At 45.4% G+C, this 20474-nt stretch overlaps 1 protein-coding gene across 1 annotated transcript in view; it reads right to left on the bottom strand.

The window, feature by feature from the left end:
- PRKCG (protein kinase C gamma) overlaps window positions 1-20474 on the bottom strand; it is a 57624-nt gene that overhangs the window by 34934 nt on the left and 2216 nt on the right. The window contains exon 2 of the mRNA XM_034419447.3: window positions 2135-2166. Coding sequence (XP_034275338.1) covers window positions 2135-2166 — 32 coding nt within the window. The remainder of the gene's footprint in view (window positions 1-2134; window positions 2167-20474) is intronic.

Below are 20474 nucleotides of genomic sequence, written 5' to 3'. Positions count from 1 at the left end.
AGTTTTATTCTCTGATGGAGACCATGCAGAGTCTCTGCCTCCTCTAACTGCACACCGAAATTCAGTAGGAGAAGTGGTCACACATATTGGCCAAGGGAAAATAGGTACAGGGTAGCTAGTTACACAAGACCAATCCACATATTGATATATTCATCCACACTGCATCTGGATGGTTACCTTGTACATAGTGTGAAAATAGGGCATGAAAAAGTGTGTATCACAGTTGGACAATTTATTCTACTATCAATGGCCTTTTGGGGTGAAAAGGGGCTGCATGAAATATGTTAAAAGTAGATTGCTGGAGTGGCAGCAATTGATATATGCAAAAGATTAAACTTTCCTAAATTCTCCAGATACATTCCCGTTATCTCCAAACAGCATGCATTGGGCAGGCTTTATTAATTGCTAGTCTTGGTGGGATAAAACAGCCCCTGTAAATGAACAAAGAGTGAATGAAATAAGTGAAACAAATTAAATATAAAAGTAAAAAAGTGTTTTATGCTTGGAGTGGACCCAAACACAGACACAAACTGAGCAACGTGATATGTGCAGTACCAAACAGTGAGCCGTGTGCAGATCTGTACATTGGGGAAACAAAACAACTACTTCATAAGCGCATAGCACAACCCAGGAGAACAAACCCATCAGGACAAAATTCAGCAGTCCATCTGCATTTAAAAAACAAAGGCCATTTTTTCGAAGACAACAAACTGCACATTTTGGACAGAGAGGACTGCTGGTTTGAAAGAGGAGTCAAAGAGGCCATCTATGTTAAAATTCAATAGCCCTTTCTCAACAGAGAGGGAGGTATATGACGCTATCTATTCCAGATTACGACACAGTCCTTTCAACAGTTCCAAAAATCCACACCCATTTGCACTACTCAGGTGACCCTGAGAACACACATAAACCTCCAAGTGGCCTCAACGACTCTCTAAAAGAATGCAAATGACCAGTTGTCTACAAGGAACATAAATCCTTCTATTGCCCACCTTCCAGTCAGAGCTGAAGAAGCTTCTTGGATGAGAAGCAAAACGTCTTCAAAGACAAGAAAAAGCACCTTTGGAATAACTATGACCTGTATGACTGACAATCTCCATTGACGATAAAAAAAAAAAAAGAACAGTAAATGAGCAAATATGCATCAGGGAAATGGGTGGTTTACAAATATGAAATACAAATAAATAAATAACAAAATGTTATTAACAGGAATACATGACCACATGTATATGAATACAAAGGGACCACAAGCCAACAGGACGCGTGAAAAAACAAAGGTAGATTTCGACAGAAAAGTCAGGCATGAGGGTAGTGTGGGATATAGATGTGTATCTAAAATATACAAGAATGAAAGAGACATTTCAGAGTCCTAAAATAGCCCAAAGGAATGTAGTTCAGAGAAACAATAAAACTGGATCAGGGACTCTTCTGTGTGTGCAAAAATTGCTTGATTAAAATGGGAATTGGGGAAATTGGAGGCAACCTGCCCCTGCCCCCACAGCCTTTGCTCTTCCTTGCCATCAGCATCTAGCACTCCTCAGTCCCAGCTATCTCTGAATAAGATCTTAATTTAATATACAGTATATACCAATATTTCTCAACTTTGGCAACTTTAAAATATCTGGACTTCAACTCCCAGAATTCTCCAGCCAGCATGCAGGTAAGTCCCAAAACCAAGAATTAACCAAACCATTGCCTCTTATCCTTCTCAGAGTTTGTGGTGGTCTTTTCTACTCAAACAAGAGAACCTTTTCAGGTTGTTTGTTTGTTTCTTGTTCTCTTTTCTCTGGTAACTTGTATCTGTTAAGATGCAAACCCCCGATACAAGGCTGTCATTTCCAAAAATTACAATTCCTGCTTACAAACCCTCTTTTAATCAAGAGCAAGCTGTTAGCCTACCAAGCTGACCAGGAGAGCCTCTGAGCCTGTGCATGGCACGCTCCTCATTAATAACGGCCCCATGCTTTTGGGATTCAAGGAGAAAGGGGCGTGGCTGCAGCGCCCACATCCTCTCTTTCCCATCCAATAACCCTGCTGCTCTGCTCCATAGGCTTGATTGTGCTTTCACACCATGTGGCACTCTAATGGGGAAAAAAGCACCATGCCAAGGGCATTGTCAAAAGAAAGGTCTTACCTAAGCACTGAAGTCCCTGCTTTCCAATTCCCCTGCAGGAAAGAAAAAAGAAAAAAAAAAAGAAAGAAAGAAAGAAATGGTTAGTTTACACAAAGCGTAGGATGTCTGCTTAAAGAGCTCTGAGTTAGCAAATGTCTTAAATGTGGCTTTAACAAATACACATGTATGCTGTAAAAGAGAAAAAAGATAAAGAAAAGATTTTGCTAGACTCCGGAGAATATATTAATGCTCAGGGAGTTAGAATGCCTGGAAAATATATGGCATCTTTCTCCAATCTTATCCTCAAGAACAGGGGTCTCCAACCTTGGGCACTTTAAGACTTGTGGACTTAAGAATGCTGGATGGGGAATTCCGGGAGTTGAAGCCACAAGTCTTAAAGTGTCCAAGGTTGGAGACCCCTGCTCCAGAAGTATCAGACGTTAGCTCCTTTCATTCCCAACAGCCGCCATTTCTTATATTATCAGAAAATTCATCGAACATAGAATGTCAGAGTTGGAAGGGACCTTGGAGGTCTTCTAGTCCAACCTCCTGCTCAAGCAAGAGTGCAACACCACTAAAGAGCACCAGTTCTTGCTAGATGGACTTCAGAAATGCCAAAATCTCTGAGGAAAAAAAAATCAAGATTTATATACCTGTTATCCGTTTAAGACAATGCTTGTTCATCTGTTATAAAACCTGCCTATGGTTCTACACGCTCAATTAAGCAAAAGGACCAAACCAACCAGTTTATTGCTTTGTGATTAATGTTGCAGCTATGAATGCTTAGTTAGACGTCCCACTGTGGTCAATGGGGCATGCTTAGAGCTATATAGCAACCGGGGTGAGAAGATAGGTCTCATCAATGGCTTGTCATCTCCAAGGCTAAATATCTCATCCAACAGTGCATGGTTCTTAAGAGATTGTAGTTGAAGGTCATCAGCAGAAAGATGAGCCACTGGCCACATATTCTGCTTGCAGATTTTCCAGACACCACTGATTATTGTGGGAACAGAATGCTAGATTCCTAGATCTTTGGTCTGATCTAACACAGCTTTTTCTGTAGCAGGAGAAGGAGAGGCAGAGCCTGGGACCGGAGTCAAGAGAGGAATCAACCTAGAGTCGTTATGTTCCCACAAGTTAGTTAGTTAGTTAGTTAGTTAGTTATTATTTATTTATTTATTTATTTATTTATTTATTTATTTATTTATTTCTTTCTTTCTTTCTTTCTTTCTTTCTTTCTTTCTTTTATTTCTTTTATTTCTTTTATTTGATTTTTATACCGCCCTTCTCCAACAGGACTCAGGGCAGTGAACAGCCGAGATAAAACATAACATATAAAATTTAAAAAAACAGTTTAAAAGACATTAAATAATTTCGGCCCACAATTTAAAACAACCCAGTTAAAACCAATTTCAAATTAAAACCGAAAGGATGGGATCAAGCCAGCCCAGCCAGATGAAATAGATGTGTTTTCAGGGCCCGACGAAAAGTCCAGAGGTCTCGTATTGTGCGTTATCTCTGGGGGTAGGTTGTTCCAGAGGGCAGGTGCCGCCACAGAGAAGGCTCTCCCCCTGGGGGTCGCCAGCCTACATTGTCTGGCCGACGGCACCCTGAGGAGGCGCTCTCTGTGCGAGCGAATTGGCCGGTGGGAGGCTATTGGTGGCAGAAGGTGGTCTCATAGATACCCCAGCCCTAAGCCATGGAGCGCTTTAAAGGTGGTCACCAACACCTTGAAGCGCACCCGGAAGACCACCGGAAGCCAGTGCAGCTCGTGCAGGAGAGGTGTCACATGGGAGCGCCCCGTCGTTCCCATAATCCCCCGCACGGCCGCATTCTGGACCAACTGGAGCCTCCGGGTGCACCCCAAGGGGAGCCCCATGTAGAGAACATTGTAGTAGTCCAGGCGGGAAATGATGAGTGCCTGAGTGACCGTGTGTAGGGAGTCCCGATCCAGAAAGGGAGGCAACTGGCGTATCAGGCGGACCTGATAAAAAGCCCCCCTGGCCACGGCCGTCATATGCTCTTCTAAAGACAGCCGTGCATCCAGGAGGACGCCCAAGTTGCGAACCTCTCCGTGGGGGCCAGTGATTCGCCCCCAATAACCAGCGATGGCACCAGCTGGCTATATTGGGATGCCAGAAGCCACAGTCACTCGGTCTTGGAAGGGTTGAGCTTGAGCCTGTTTCTCCCCATCCAGGCCCGCACGGCCTCCAGGCACCGGGACATCACTTCAAGGGCATCGTTGGGGTGGCCTGGGGTGGAGATGTACAGCTGAGTGTCATCAGCGTACTGATGGAACTCCACCCCAAAGCCACGGATGATCTCACCCAGCGGCTTTACATAAATGTTGAACAGAAGGTGCCCCCCACCCCCAACCCCTCCAACCAGTGCAACATGATACCATGGCCGATGGTATCAAAAGCCGCTGAGAGATCTAACAGGACCAGGATAGAGGAACAACCCCTATCCCAAGCCCTCCAGAGATCATCCACCAATGCAACCAATGCCGTTTTCGTGCTGTGCCCAGGCTTGAAGCCGGACTGGAGCGGATCTAAATAGACAGCTTCATCCAGGTACTGTGGAAGCTGCTGCGCCACCACACTCTCAACAACCTTCGCAATAAAACGAAAGTTGGATACTGGACGATATCCAGCCGGATCCAGAGAGGGCTTCTTGAGGAGGGGCCTCACCACCGCTTCTTTCAAGGTGGCCGGTAGGACACCCTCGCTCAAAGAAGCATTAATAATCCTCTGGAGCCAGCCTCGTGTAACCTCCCGGGAAGCCAGCACCAACCAGGAGGGACACGGGTCCAATAAACATGTGGTCGCGTTCAGCCGTCCCAGAATCCTGTCCAGGTCCTCAGGAGCCACAGGAGCAAACTCCTCCCAGATAACACTCTCAAGACCTGCCTCAATCACCCCGTCCGGACTTACCTAGTCAGAGGCTAGGCCTTCCCAAATCTGAGCGATCTTGTCATACAGATACTGCACAAAATCCTCAGCTCGACCCTGCAAGGGATCATCCTGTGCTCCCAGATGGAGGAGGAAGCGGGTTACCCTAAACAGGGTAGCTGGGCGATTATCTGATGACACAATAAGGGCGGCAAAATAGCTAGATTTTGCTGCTTTTATCGCCACTAGGTAGGTCTTAATATGAAACCTCATCAGTGTTCGGTCGGATTCGGAATGGCTGGTCCTCCAACCGCTCTCCAGGTGTCTTTTCCGGCGCTTTATCTCCCTCAGCTCCTCGGAGAACCAAAGAGCTAGGTGAGTTCGGTGCCGGGTCAGAGGCCGCAAAGGCACGACGCAGTCCAAAGCCCCGGCGGCCGCACTGTCCCAGGCAGCCACCGGGTCTTCAGCCGAGTCATGAGCCAGAGTCTCAGGAAATGGCCCAAGCTCCATCTGGAACCTATGAGGATCCATCAGGCGCCTGAGGTGGAACTACCTAGTTGGTCCCGCTTCCCTGTGGCGCGGTGTAGCGGTTATAAAGTCAAGTCGAAGGAGCGAGTGGTCAGACCATGACAAGGGTTCGATGACTATATCCCCTGTATCAAGGCCACTCAACCACTGACCAGAGATAAAAACTAAGTCCAGAGTTGAGTGGGGCCATGAATTAACTGAGTCAGGTCCATGGCCATCATGGAAGCCATGAACTCCTGAGCCACCTCAGACGTTTCACCAATGGATGGCAGGTTGAAATCCCCCATGACCAAAAGTCTGGGGGTATCAGCCGTCACCTCGGCTATGACATTGAGCAGCTCAGGCAGGGCCGTCGCCAGGTGGCAGGGAGCCAGGTACATGATCAACAAGCCCATCTGCACTCCACGGCCCCACTTCACAAGAAGGGACTCACATCCGGCTATCTATGGAACAGTGGTCTCCCTCGGATCAAGACCTTCCTTTATAATAACCACCACCACCCCGCCCCTGCCCTGAGCTCTCGGCTGGTGGAATGCACGGAAGCCTGGTGGGCAGATATCTACGAGGGGAACTCCCCCCTCCTGACCCAACCAGGTCTCCGTAATACCTGCCAGGTCCGCTCCCCACTCCTGAATAAGATCGCAAATGAGGGGGGCTTTATTTACCACGGACCTGGCATTGCACAGCAACAGCCGAAGGCTCGGGCTCTGAGAGTCTGAACAGCCTGGGGAACGAGAAGGGCTATGGGGACCGGGGCGTGCCACCACTCGGAGATAGTGAGTGCGCACCCCCACCACATGATATGGCCCCCTGCTCCCGCCATATCTGCCCCTCCTACTCAGCATATTGATGGAAAAGCTCTCAGCAGAATGAAATCTAATGCCCCCCTTACCCCCGGAATCCACACCCTCCGTGGCCCGACTGGCAGCTGGGCCAGACCCCTCCCCCCGTGGGCTAGGCCCCAAACCCACACAACCCTCCCGCCCCCTAGAACACCTTAAAAATCTATCTAAAAATTTCCTCAGAAAACCCCTCAATCCCCTTTTTGCAACATGCCACCTCTCGGGGTGCCAAAGCCCATCATAAACGTAGGCCCTCGATAGAGTGGAGGACCACACCTGCAAGAGGGGGGAATCTCGCAGAATAAGAAGCTCTGCTGGCGAATACATCTAAATAATCGGGGGAAGCCCACGGCCAGGGGGTTAATCGAGTTGGTCCAAATTCCGGAAAAGGGATATCCAGTCAGGTCCAAGTCAATAAACTCCACTGCTCTCTCGCAGCAGTGGATGGAGTCTTAAGCCATTTTGGGGCCAGATGTTGACACCAGCCACCCTCTCACGAAAGCTGGGAAGGGCCAGGAACCACAGTCATCGTCCGACCTCATACCAGACTTGAAATCCAGGGTATATCCCTCTACAATTGGGAGGCATTAATGACAACCACCAGTCTACATGACCACGGGCCAGGAAGAGACTCCGGTGGCTGCACCTTAGGCGAATCAGGAGGCCATAAAAAAGTCCATGGGAGGCAGATGTCACATTGTCCAGAGGCCACCTCCAGATGATAAATAGCCTCACAGAGGCTAATAGACCACACGAGGCACAGAAAACCTGGCCAGAGATCTTTCACGGCCAATGGCATCAACAATGCCTCTAGCTCACCCCCATCCACATGAGAGAGGGGGGAGAGCCTCTGGAACGACCAGGGGTGGGCCCTCTCCAAGTGGGTCACACCCCCCCATGGCTGCAACAGGCAGTCCCAAAAACAACGTTGGTAGCATAGTTGGTATAATGGTCAGAGTGCCCCTCGCTCTCCCAATACAGGCCTCCTGTCCCTCTTTGCCCTCTGATGTCTTCCCCCGCAGCCGCTCATCCCTGCGTTGCAGCCAGTGCCAACATCAACGTCGCCAGCCCTCCGAAGTCGTCTCCATCCACCGCTGAGTCTCGCAGGAACTCCTGCCATCCTCACGGATTCCCCTGGAGCGCCAACGAGGGGCAGCATCGCCGACGCCGTCACTGCCGTTCCGCCAGCCCGGCAGTCGCAGGGAGATGCCGAGGCCGCTCTCACCCGGCTGCAAAGCCGCAGCATAACCGCCTCCGCCCTCGTCCTGGCCGTTGCATCCTGGAGAGCAACAAGCTCTCAAGATATTAGAAGAGACCTTGGAAGACCGTGGGAAGCTCCCCTCACCAGGCATGGGGCATAACTAGCTGGTCTGGCCCCCGAAACCCCCAAAAGCCGGGAATATTCCCCCCAGCATCGCCGCTGCTCAGCTGAGAGCAGCCATCTTGGACATGCGCAGAAGGGATATCAATTTCAAGTCCAGCCCCTCTTGAATTCCATTAACTTATCTAGCGCTAATTTAGTGCTGTCAGCTGAATCGATTGTTATGTATAGACGTGAGCAATAAAGCGGTTTAACTGGAACTTCATGCAAGATCCTCATTCTTCACCCATGTCGCTACCTACAGCAAAGATCCCAGCATTCTGAGCTACATAAGAAATCAGCTAATCAAATTCATCTCCCTGTCACCGTCTCTGGTAATTAGAAGTCAGTTCTTTTAATATTTTGCTAGTGAGATCAATCAATACCTAGAGAGGCAGACTGGTGAGTGATAAATTGGCAAAACTTATGTCAACACACAAGGAGAAATCCATCTATCTATCTCTGTCTCTATGGACTTATCAATATACAGTACTTACTTGCTTCTCCCATCTTGAGTTTCAGCACTTGGATTTATATTTAGAAATGCACAGAAGGAATAAGCAAGCCAAACAGGTTATGATAGAAACAATTCCACCAAGGGAAGCAGACAAAAAACATAGGCTAGAAGAACAAGGTTGCAAGCATTTAAAAATCACACACGAAGAATCTCACATGGTACCTTGCAGTGCTTTTTAAAATGGTATGTCCTTCACAGGGGCAACATCTGAGCTGTCAGAGGAGGTGGAACTCCAGTTTAGAAATAACAAGATATTAAAACATGTTGGGAAGAATTCAGATGTCAGGGTCTTGGATTCTTAGCAAGGCTGCGGGAACAAAATTCTTATGGGCTGTATATCTTGAGCTCACAAAGCAAGTTCTCCCAGCTTCTTCTCCTGCATGTAACATGGCTCCCTTGCCTGGTTCATCAGAGCCCTGAACAGGTATGAATTCTGGCCATGTACCCCAATTCTACATTTTCCTGCAGCTTCATAAATTTTAAAGAAAGAAACATTGTTCCATGTGTAAGTTTGTCATGGTTGCAAGTAACACCCCCAACGAAAGAAGACTCCGAGACTAGAAGTTCCTCAAAGTTCCATTTTATTAGAGATGTCATATTGGCACATCTGGGAAAAAACCCGAATCTGAAAGTTTCCAGGTTTTCCCCACCCAAAGGAAAGTCCAAGTCCCTGCCCAGCTCCCACATGTCCATCACATGGTCCAATCACTACACCGTCCCAACTGGAGATGCCTCCCAGTTCCAGCCCTCCAGGTGCAGGGCAAGATGTCCTTAACTCTCTGAGAAAGGAATGTTATTTTGACTATATATCACCATGCTCCATACAATCCCCCCTCCCAATTTCCCACAGTAGTAAACGTGGCAGGCCTGAAGGCCCAATGCAAAAGATGGCTTCCAGGCCTGACGAAGTTCTTATCTTGATCTCTCCTGCTAAGAGTTCTTCAGAAGCTGGGTGACACTGTCAACATTCAACAAGTCAATTTTGTTCATCACCTCACCTTAAGACTTAGCTGTTCAATGTCTGCAAACATTAAAGCAGGATTGGAGAACCTCTGACTTGCATATTTAACCCAGCCTATTTGCTCTGGGGAAGCCCCTTCCCCAGCAGCTGAGCTGCTAATGCTGTGCACTGCCTCCCGCCGGCTTTCTCAGGGAGGAGGGGACATGTTGGCCACATCATAGAGAATGTTGTCCCAAAGGTGGACTTTCTTCAAAGGAAAACGAAGGACTGAAAGGACTGTGTTGTGGAGTTGTGCTTTCTGCAGGTGTATTCTGCCCTGTGTCTCTTCAACTACTGAACACAGGCACGGGCCATTGGAGATGAGGTCTGTGTTGTCTGCAACTAGCTATGCATTTTGGGATGAACGCCCTTCGAATAGTGCAGGAGTATGAATGGATTTCTAGAAAAATTGCAGACTATAGGAACCATTTGCAGACAACACAAAAGCATCCCCAACCGCCTCTGTGCCTGTGTTCCACAGTGAAGAGACACAGGGCAGAAAACATCCTGCAGAAAGCACAGCTCCACAACATAGTCCTTTCAGCAGTTCCAAGAAGGCTCTACATCCATTTGCACTACTCAGGTGACCCTGAAGACACAGATAAACCTCTAAGTGGCCTCTACGGCTCTCTAAAAAAAATGCAAATGACCAGCTGTCTGCAAGGAATATAAATCCTTCTATTCCCCACCTTCCAGTCAGAGCTGAAGAAGCTTCTTGGATGAGAAGTGAAACGTCTTCAAAGAAAAAGAAAGTCCACTTGCCTCTTGAAAAAGCATCTTTGGGACAACCTTGACCTGGATGACTGAAAATCTCCATGAACATCAGAGAGAGTGAATCCAGGAATTTCCAATCTGTTCTGAAAAGCTGCCTTTTTATGATTTAAGACAGTGTTTTTCAAAAACTGTGGACTTCAGCTCTCAGAATTCCCCAGCTACGGGTTATCCAGTGAATTCCTAGATTCACTCTCTATGATGTGGCTTCAGTGCCCAACATGTCTCCTCTTCCCTGAGAAAGCTATACTGGCTGGGGAAATCTAGGAATTGAAGTCCACATACTGAAAGTTGCCAATTTTGGAAAACACTGATTTAAAGCATGATTCTTTTTATGAAGGAACAGCAGCATTAAGATTCCCACCTATCAGGAGGTACAGTGGGAAAGGAGCTTATGTATAGGAGCAACCCTATAAAAGTAGCTTGCCTCCTGAGGGAATAATCTAATTTTTCATGGCCTTCCAGAAGCTAATAAAAACCAATTCTTGTGAAGGCTTTTGGGATTGAGTTATGGCGCTACTGGTGGTCTGTTCGAGCTGATACATTAATGGGTTTATAAACCATGGCTATTATTATCATAATTTATTAGAGTTTTCTCCTGTTGTTTTATTATGTTTTTCATTATCTGTAAATTGCTTAGCCTCTTTCTGGACTGAGGTGGAGAAAAGAGCATAAATAAATAAGGTTGCAAATGTGAGGGATAAGATTTCTATGAGAAAGAGGTAGCTGGCCTTTCTTTTAATTAAAAGTACAATCCTATATGAATTTTCCTGGAAGAAAGTTCCACTGAATTAAATGAGAATTACTTCTGGGAAGACATAAAATGGATTGTACTATGAATCAAAATAAGTACCATCTCCTTAGATCCCTATTAATCATCACTAGCAAGGATTTGAACCGGTAACTGTGCTATGCCGTGAAATAAATCAATTAAATAATTATAGCCTTCCCGTTGGCTAAAACTGGCCATATGCTACAGGAGTTTGTCTCTGAATGAGTCACTGCTCTTACTATATCACTTCTTGTCACTTTCTGCTAGGAATTGCATACTACTTCCAGATCAGATCAACATGTCTCAGCCAGTCCATATCCAGAAACCCCACAGGTTCTGTGCGGTGACCTTCAGAAAATGGAATGGAGCAATTAAAATAAGGCTAATTTCTGCAGATTTGACAAATGTCGTGAAAGAGACAGATTTAAAATCCATTTTCTCTTAAGGAAGGAAAGATTAGTGGAAAAAAGATTTGACTTTTTCATTTCTGTTAGCAATCTTCCTAAAAACTCCAGTGTGTGTGTTTTTATGGTTTAGTATGGCTTTATTCTCTAGGGCAGTGTTTCTCAATCTTGGCAATGTTAAGATGTGTGGACTTCAACTCCCAGAATTCCCCAGACAGCAATGGGTATTCTGGGAAGTTGAAATCCATACATCTTAATGCTGCTGAGGTTGAGAAACATTGTGCACAGACAGCACTCTTAGATTACCAAAAAGGATTTAAAACCTGATGTTGGTTTCAGGCCTGAGGTGATATGTATGCAGGGCCCTTGGCTTGGCTTGGTTTGGTGGTGTTTGATTATTTTTATCTGGGCTGCCAGTGAGGTTGTATATTCCAATGTTTTTCAACTTCAAAATGTATGGACTTCAACTCCCAGAATTCTAGGAGTTGAAGTCTATACATCTTGAAGTTGCCAAGTTTAAAAGAACACTGAAACTGTTTTATTGTACAGTATTGTATTTGGGTTTTTTATTATAAAAGTTTTTTTTTATTTTTATTTTTCATAAAGCATATATAAATGTACAATTTCTTTAACCATTCTTATCACACAGATTATCTTTTAGTTTCCATATTGGTTCATTCTTCATCCTAAAACTTTAAAATACATTTTATAGTACAGTATTGTATTTGCAAGCTGCCCATTGGGGTGGGTGGCTGTAATAAATTTAAAATCATTATTATTGGATTATGATATCCACTGGCTTATTATTCACCAAAAACAATTGCAGACAATGCACTCCACTTCACCCAGGCCTCCTAACAATATTTTCCCACTCAAAAATCTATTTTCTCTCTAGCTTATGTTATGAAAGTTCTTTCACTCAATCACAGCCTTCATGTCTTGCCATATACACTACTTTTAAAAGCAGGGAACATCAAACCTGGGAATTTTCTAAAAAGTGGCAAAGCTAAGGCACTTGTACTTTGAATTTATCAGTTTCATGCATCAGAGTTAAGAGGAATTAGAATGAAGTGAAAAATGAAATTTGACTGGGAGGTAAAAAAAAATATATCCAGGAATAAGGCTGATCACTTTAACAGCTATCCTAAAATTAGTCTCATACAGATGGAGGTGCTTGCCAATGGCTAGTTCACACATTGAATTGAGCTATAATGTAGTTATTTCGTTTGGGATTAATGCAATGTGAAAAGATGCTATAGCAGTTTCTAACCCATGGTTTATGTCTTAACGTTATAAGTCAGTGATGGCTAATCTTGCCATTGCGTGCCAAAAGCGGTGGGAGTACGGTGGGGTCACACGCATGCGTGCCCATATCCATAATTCTATGGATAAAGTTCATCCAGATAAGGTTTTTACCATCAGTACCGTGGGTGGGAGGGGTAGATATGGCGGGAGCAGGGGGCCATATCATGTTAGGGGAGCGCGCGCCCGCTGTCTTCGAGCGGTGGCGCGCTCCGGCCCCCAAAGCTCCACTCGTTTTCCAGGTGGCGCAGATCCTCAGGGCCCTGGCCTCCGTCTGATGTTATGCAATGCCAGGTCTGTAGTAAATAAAGCCCCCCTCATTTGTGATCTTGTTCAGGAGGGGGGAGCGGACCTGGCAGGTATTACGGAAACCTGGTTGGGCAAAGAGGGGGGGTCCCTCTTGTTGAAATGTGCCCACCAGGTTTCCGCGCATTCCATCAGCCGAGGTTGCAGGGTAGGGGCGGGGGGGTAGCGGTTATTATTAACGAAGGTCTGAGACCGAGGGAGGCCACTGTTCCTCAGACGGCCGGCTGTGAATCCCTCCTTGTGAAATGGGGCCACGGGGTTCAGATGGGTTTGCTGATCACATACCTGGCTCCCTGCCATGTGGCAGCAGCCCTGCCCGAGCTACTCAGTGTCATCGCCACGGTGGTGGTTGAGACCCCTAGGCTTATGGTCATGGGGGATTTCAACTTGCCGTCCGTTGGTGAGGCATCTGAGGTGGCTCGGGAGTTCATGGCTTCCATGACAGCCATGGACCTGACCCAGTTAATTCATGGCCCTACCCACACGGGGGGAAACACGCTGGATCTGGTTTTTGTCTCTGGACAGTGGTTGAGTGATCTCGAGATAGGGGATATAGTCACCGAGCCCTTGTCATGGTCTGATCACTCTCTCCTTCGTCTCGACCTTCGAACCGCTACACCCCGCCGCAGGGAGGCGGAGCCGGTAAGATGGTTCCGCCCCAGGCGCCTGATGGAACCGGATAGGTTCCAGATGGAGCTTGGGCCATTCCCTGAGGCTCTGGCACACGCCTCGACTGGAGACCTAGTGGCCGCCTGGGATAGGGCGGCCGCTGGAGCTCTGGATCGGGTCGTGCCTTTGCGGCCTCTGACCCGGCGCCGATCTCATTTAGCTCCTTGGTTCACTGAGGAGCTGAGGGAGTTAAAGCGCCGGAAAAGACGCCTAGAGAGTAGTTGGAGGGCCAGTCTTTCTGAATCTGACCGGACACTGGTAAGAGCTCATATTAGGAATTACCTAGTGGCGATAAAAGCAGCAAAATGTAGCTATTTTGCTGCTCTTATTGCGTCATCAGATAATCGCCCGGCCGCCCTGTTTAGGGTGACCCGCTCCCTGCTCCACCAGGAAGCGCGGGAGGACCCCTTGGAGGGTAGAGCCGAGGATTTTGTCCAATATCTGTATGACAAAATCGCTCAGATTCGGGAAGATCTGGACTCCGACTGGATAGTCTCAGGGGGAGGGACTGGGGCAGGTCTTGAGAATGTTATCTGGGATGAGTTTGATCCTGTGACCCCTGAGGACGTGGACAGGATTCTGGGTAGACTGAACGCGACCACTTGTTTATTGGACCCGTGTCCCTCCTGGTTAGTGCTGGCTTCTCGGGAGGTGACACGAGGCTGGTTCCAGGGGATTATAAATGCTTCGCTGGGTGAGGGTGTCTTTCCTGCCGCCTTGAAAGAGGCGGTGGTGAGGCCTCTCCTCAAGAAGCCTTCCCTGGACCCGGCAATGTTGGTAAATTATCGTCCGGTCTCCAACCTTCGTTTTGTGGCAAAGGTTGTTGAGAGTGTGGTTGCGCAACAGCTTCCCCAGCACCTGGATGAAACGACGTATCTGGATCCGTTCCAGTCGGGCTTCAGGCCCGGGTACAGCACGGAAACGGCATTGGTCGCGTTGGTTGATGATCTCTGGAGGGCTCGGGACAGGGGGTGCTCCTCTGTCCTGGTCCTGTTAGATCTCTCAGCGGCTTTTGATACCATCGACTATGGTATCATGCTGCACCGGTTGGAAGAGTTAGGGGTGGGAGGCACCGTGTTGCGGTGGTTCTCCTCCTTTCTCTCTGACCGGTCGCAGTCCGTGTTGACAGGGGGACAGAGGTCGACCCCGAGGCCCCTCATATGTGGGGTGCCGCAAGGGTCGGTCCTCTCACCTCTCCTGTTCAACATTTATGTGAAGCCGCTGGGCGAGATCATCCGTGGTTTCGGGGTGGAGTACCATCAGTACGCTGATGACACCCAGCTGTACATCTCCACCCCGGATCACCCCAACGATGCCCTTGAAGTGATGTCCCGGTGCCTGGACATATAAGTGAATCAAGCCACTACAATTTGTTCAACTGTGTGGTTAAATCAAGATGTGAAATTGATAAATGGGCAAATCCTCAAGAGAATGATGGGATAACTATGTACACTGTTTCCCTCAAGAGATTACTGAGTAAAATAGTGTTATTTATACATTTATTTTGGTACTGTTTTAAAAAAATCCAGGCTTCTGTACATTTACAAACTGCAAATCTGATTTTAAAGCAAATGTGGCATCAACTGGAAACTGCAGTTGTAGCACTACAGTACTGCAACCAGTTTTTTTTTAAAAAAAAAAAACATGGCTTTTATAATATCTCCTACTCCTCCTGTAGTTTCAAGATGTGGATTTTTGCCAAATGTGGAATGAATGTGAAATTCACTTCACATTTCAAGTGGAGTGAATATTTCCCATTTCCCATTCTCTACTTAGCAGCTGCATTTTAGATCAAACTGCCACTGTAAAACTGTACATATGTACAAGGGACTCAGTGTATTTCCTCTTTTTTAAAAATAAAGGACAAAGAATAATTATTTATTATTATTTATTTATTTATTTATTCAATTTGTATGCCGCCCCTCTCCGAAGACTCAGGGCGGCTCACAATGCATTTAAAATCATTATAAAAAACATTTAAGAATTGAAAACATTAAAAACATTAAAACTCATTCACACCATTCATAGCTGGATGTCGCCGGATCGCAAGAGTGAGATCAACAGCCCCAGGCCTGCCAGAAAAGCCAGGTCTTCACCGCTTTTCAGAAGGCCAATAGGGTGGGGATGGTCCAGACTTCAGGAGGTACCTGGTTCGAGAGAGCTGGGGCAGCCACAAAGAAGGCCCTCCCCCGCGGGCCCACCAGCCGGCATTGTTTAGCTGGCGGGACCCGGAGGAGACCAACTCTGTGGGATCTTACCGGTCGTTGGGAGTTATGCAGTAGAAGGCGGTTTCGAAGATACCCTGGCCCTGAGCCATGTAGGGCTTTAAAGGTAATAACCAACACCTTGAATTGTGACCAGAGACCAATAGGGAGCCAGTGCAGCTCACGGAGAATTGATGTAATGTGGGTGTACCTAGGTGCACCCACGACAGCTCGCGTAGCTGCGTTCTGGACCAACTGTAGTCTCTGAACTTTTCAAGGGTAGCCCCATGTAGAGCGTGTTGCAATAATCTAACCGTGAGGTGACAAGGGCATGAGTGATCATGAGGAGCCTCCCGATCCAAGTAGGGTCGCAATTGGTGCACCAGGCGAACCTGTGCAAAGATCCCCCTAGCCACAGCTGTCAGATGTTGCTCTAATCTTAATCAAAAGATGTTTTTGTCTATTTACATAAGGAAGAGTTTGCTACATGGATGTGATTTCAGGAACTGCCTATAACTTACTTTGGGGGGAGGGATATACAACTTTAAAACTTAACTAGGTCTTCCTTCAAGTTTCCTTTTACATTTCCCTGGTCAGTAACCTAAAAGAGATACTGAAGACTAGACAAAGGTTTTCTTCTCTCTGGCTTTTTTTTTCTCCAGATTTTATAAATCTTTTGCTTTTTTAAAATAGCAAGACATAAGTATTTGGGCTGTATGTGAGTAGGTGGAGCATTTCTTTTGTCATGCTAATCTGTACAGAGCCAGATGTTTGACTCACTTAGAGGCTTCCTATTTTTGCTTGGGTTTGCATGCTTTTAAAAGGTGATGCCAAAGTAAACTGCCATGCCTGCATGTACCCATGTGGTTTGTAATCTGCGTTGCTCCTGTTTTATTCACCCAAACTTACTTTAAAGCAAGGTGATAATGTTTCTCTCCACACCTTAACATTTCTTCACCAGCTTTTATCTGACGATAAAGCTGCTGTTAAAGCTAGAAGAATAGACTATGGGTTGTGTTTTTTTTTCCCCTAGCAGCTTGTGAGAATAAAAGTTGGAGGGAGACGTGTTTAAATAGATGGATGAGCATGCCCAGATATCTATTTCTTTTGCTGCCAACCATGAAAATTTCAACAGAATCTGAGGGCAGTGCTTGCGTGCTAAATTCACTTCTAAAATAGAGGTCCCTCCAGCTACACTTTAAAGTCAATAACCAAATTCTTCATGCATATTTCATCTTCTAGGCCAGTTAAATATGCGAGAATATGTTACAAGGCTGCGCAAAGGGAGGCAGACATCAACAGCCCTGCTCAAAAGCCAAACACTTTCGCTGAGCTCCAATTCGTCTCCCTCTGTCACCAGGCAGCAAAGAAACCAGCAATTTTGCTGGTTTCCATTATAGCTGTTTATGAGATGAGCACTAATAACTTCTCCCAATATTACAAGTAGTCATTATCAGAAACTGATGCAATTTAAAAGTGAATTTTCAGCCCTTTTTCATTCCTCATCACCTTTTCCATTTCTGTTACATCTTTCGGGGCTTGTCAAGACAAAGGCAGGAACTACCCTGTTTCTATTAATCTTCTCACCAGCAAAAGAGCGAAGTATACATGCTTTAAATAAGTACAAGCAGTGGTAAATTTTCAGTTAGACTTCCACCTTTTTAGAAGACGTTGGCCAGGCTTTTCCCTACATGCGGTTGCTGCCAACTGAAATGTTTTTGCTTTCTCTTACCTTTATCAATCTGCTCTTTTAAAGTTCACTGCTGTGCTATTTTCCTCCAAATTTATTCCACTGACTTTTCCTGGAAAAGGAAACCTGACATTTCACATTTTCTTTGTTGCAGATTACGGTATTAAGACATCCATTTTTGCTGCTTCTGTCTCAGGTTTTTAGAATCCCCTCCCTTTTCATTATATTTACCTGAATTTCAAACTATGAAAGATTTATACATGTAATACAGATCCCTTTGAGCACCAAATTTGGATTACAGGTAGTCCTCAATTTACGACCATTCATTTAGCAACTTTTGAAGTTATGACGGTACTGAAAAAAAAGAGACTCACAACCAATCCTTGCACTTATGATCCTCGCAGCATCCCCATGATCTTATGACTAAAATTAAAGTATTTTGCAATTGACATGTATTTATGATGGTTGACAGTCCTGGAGTCACATGATCAGCATTTGAGGCCTTCCAAGTCGGCTTCCAATAAGTAAAGTCAATGGTGGAAGCCTGATTCACTCAATCAATGCATGATTCGCTTAACAACTATGGTGATTCGCTTAACAACCCTAATATAAAGGTCATAAAATTGGGTACAACCCACTTAATGACCGCCTCGCTTAGCAATGGAAGTTCTTGTCCCAATGGTGATCACCAATTGAGAACAGCTGTATAGAAGGGTGAGAACTGGTGTTTAAGGAGCAAATCTTACTTGTCATCTCCTCACACAAGATGGAAATGTTGGCAGGTCCACAGAATTGATCATTATGAAGATTTGTTTCTATGCTATCTACAGGGTGACTCACGAACCAAGATGGGAGATTCAACAAAGGCCTGACACTAACTCAATGCTACTTCCTGCCATGTAGCTGTCTTCAAACATAGTTTTTGCTTCTTCCACCAACCTTTTCCCCATCATACTGGGCCAATCCTCTTTATTGTTGCTTTAATGTCACTTGCTGAGTTGTTGAGCCAGTCACATAAAGAATCCCAGAATTAGCCATCCTAAAATACACTCTACATTGAGCCCTATTCAGATGTCATTTGGACAGAAAGCAAAACCTCAGGAAAACTTTATGCCAGTGTTTTCCAACCATGGCAACTTGAAAATGTGTGAACTTCAACTCCCAGAATTCCCCAGCCAGCAGTGATTGGGAAACACTGGCACAGAGAAGCAGAAAAGAGATGCAGCATGACCACTTCTTGGGACAGGATGTCAGAGATCTATGATAAGATCTGTGTTTGGAAGTTTGAGTAAATTGTGTTAGCTGATAGGCAAAAGGAGAGATTTAGATCTAGGCTGGGGCACAAAAAACACAGATGCAATCTATTGACACAACTGCTTTTGGCCTTGCAAGATAAAACGTGTAAGTACTCATATGATGAACTGTTAAGTTTGCTCTCTGGGTCAAGCAGCAATATGGGTACAATAATAATTTTAACGGGGGAAGGGGGAGGAAAATATTGCATTTCAGCCCTAAAAATGACTTCAGCCAATAGAGGGTGGACAAGGAAGGTTTCTATCTTTTGTGTCCATAAAATGAGAAATGTTGCTGGAGAAATTAGCTGGAAAAAACTTCTACAATGAAAAGAGTTAAGCTGCATATGTTTATATTCTCTCTCTTACACATTCACATACATGCTGTACACATTTCTCTCACTCACTCACACATACACCCTCTCCACTGACATTCTTAGCCTCCAATGCTGCTTTTCTTTTAAATAAAAAAATGACTATAGGTATCTGTGAAATAAGAGGGAGTCATCAGCATGCCTGCCTGAACCTCAACAGAGCCTTACTAAATCTAATCTAATCTAATCTAATCTAATCCTTATTAAACTGTAGGTGTTCAGTAAGGGTGAAACACCTTAGTTTACATAGCATATTAAATCTTACTGTGGTTTTTTTTCTATTTTAATTTTAGATTTTTATCCTGCCTCCCTTTATTATTTTTATACAGCAAATACAACACTCTTTCCTCCTCCTATTTTCCCCACAACAACAACTCTGTAAAGTAGGTTGGCCTAAAGAGAGAGAGAGAGAGAGAGACTGGCCCAAAGTCAACAAGCTGTCTTCGATTCAAAAGGGGAGAGGGGGTGAAGTATAATTCACCATCTCCTTGGTGATTGGCCCAAATTCACCCAACAACTTTCATGCCTAAATCGGGATTAGAACTCACCGTCTCCTGATTTCTAGGCCACCACCTTAACCTCTACAAACTGGCTACAAAATTCATTAGCCACCCAATGTAGTTTAAGTCAATAAACAGCAGTTATACAGATCATGACTTTTGCAAAGCTTGAGAAAGCTTGTGGCAGAATGGGACGGCCAAGGCAACCTATGTGAAAGGAACAGCTGCTAACATTTCCCCAAATCACTTTGGTCTATTTTGGCTTATTTGTCTCAATGGGAGATGGGTACTAAATGCTCTTTCTAAAGATCTATTGGAAGAAACAATGGGAAACGGCATCAAACCAATGATCCAGAGATAGTTCAGGATCTCAGAGGCACCAAACAAAACAAGCTATACCGTTTAAAAATAGATCTTTGTATTGCTGAACTTAATAGAACTAGAGAATGGTCACAGTAAGGATGCACCCTGCTTTGAAAGAAAATGATGAAAGAGAGGATGGGGAGGTTTATCAATTAGATAATCACCTCTAATATTTAAGTGAGAATAAAACTCCTGTGCTCCTTGTCTAGTCTTCCAATCCAGCCTTTCTGATTTATCCTTACCAACAATGGATTGGCACCCACCTAGTGGCCTTTCCTACATTTCTCTATCCATTATCAGATGAGGAAATAAAACATGTGTGAAGGTTGTCACTAATTGCTGGAGACTGGAGGTTGGGGAGGGGGAGGAGAGAATTCAAGGACATGCTACTTGCTAGAATTAATTTCCCAGTGCAGACTTGCTGTCCAAGGGATGCCCCATGGAGGGAGGCATAATCAGGTCACATTGTTCTCTGCATACTGCAATCTTCTTATTTTATCTGTCACACCCACTTTGAATGCTGGAATTATCCATGTAGAAATGGAATATATACAGATCATCAGAAAGGAAGGACTC

Source organism: Pantherophis guttatus, chromosome 4 (assembly GCF_059756535.1).
Source record: "Pantherophis guttatus breed Tessera chromosome 4, ASM5975653v1, whole genome shotgun sequence".
Taxonomy (NCBI): Eukaryota; Metazoa; Chordata; class Lepidosauria; order Squamata; family Colubridae; genus Pantherophis; species Pantherophis guttatus.
This window is presented reverse-complemented; position numbering and strand designations above follow the sequence as displayed.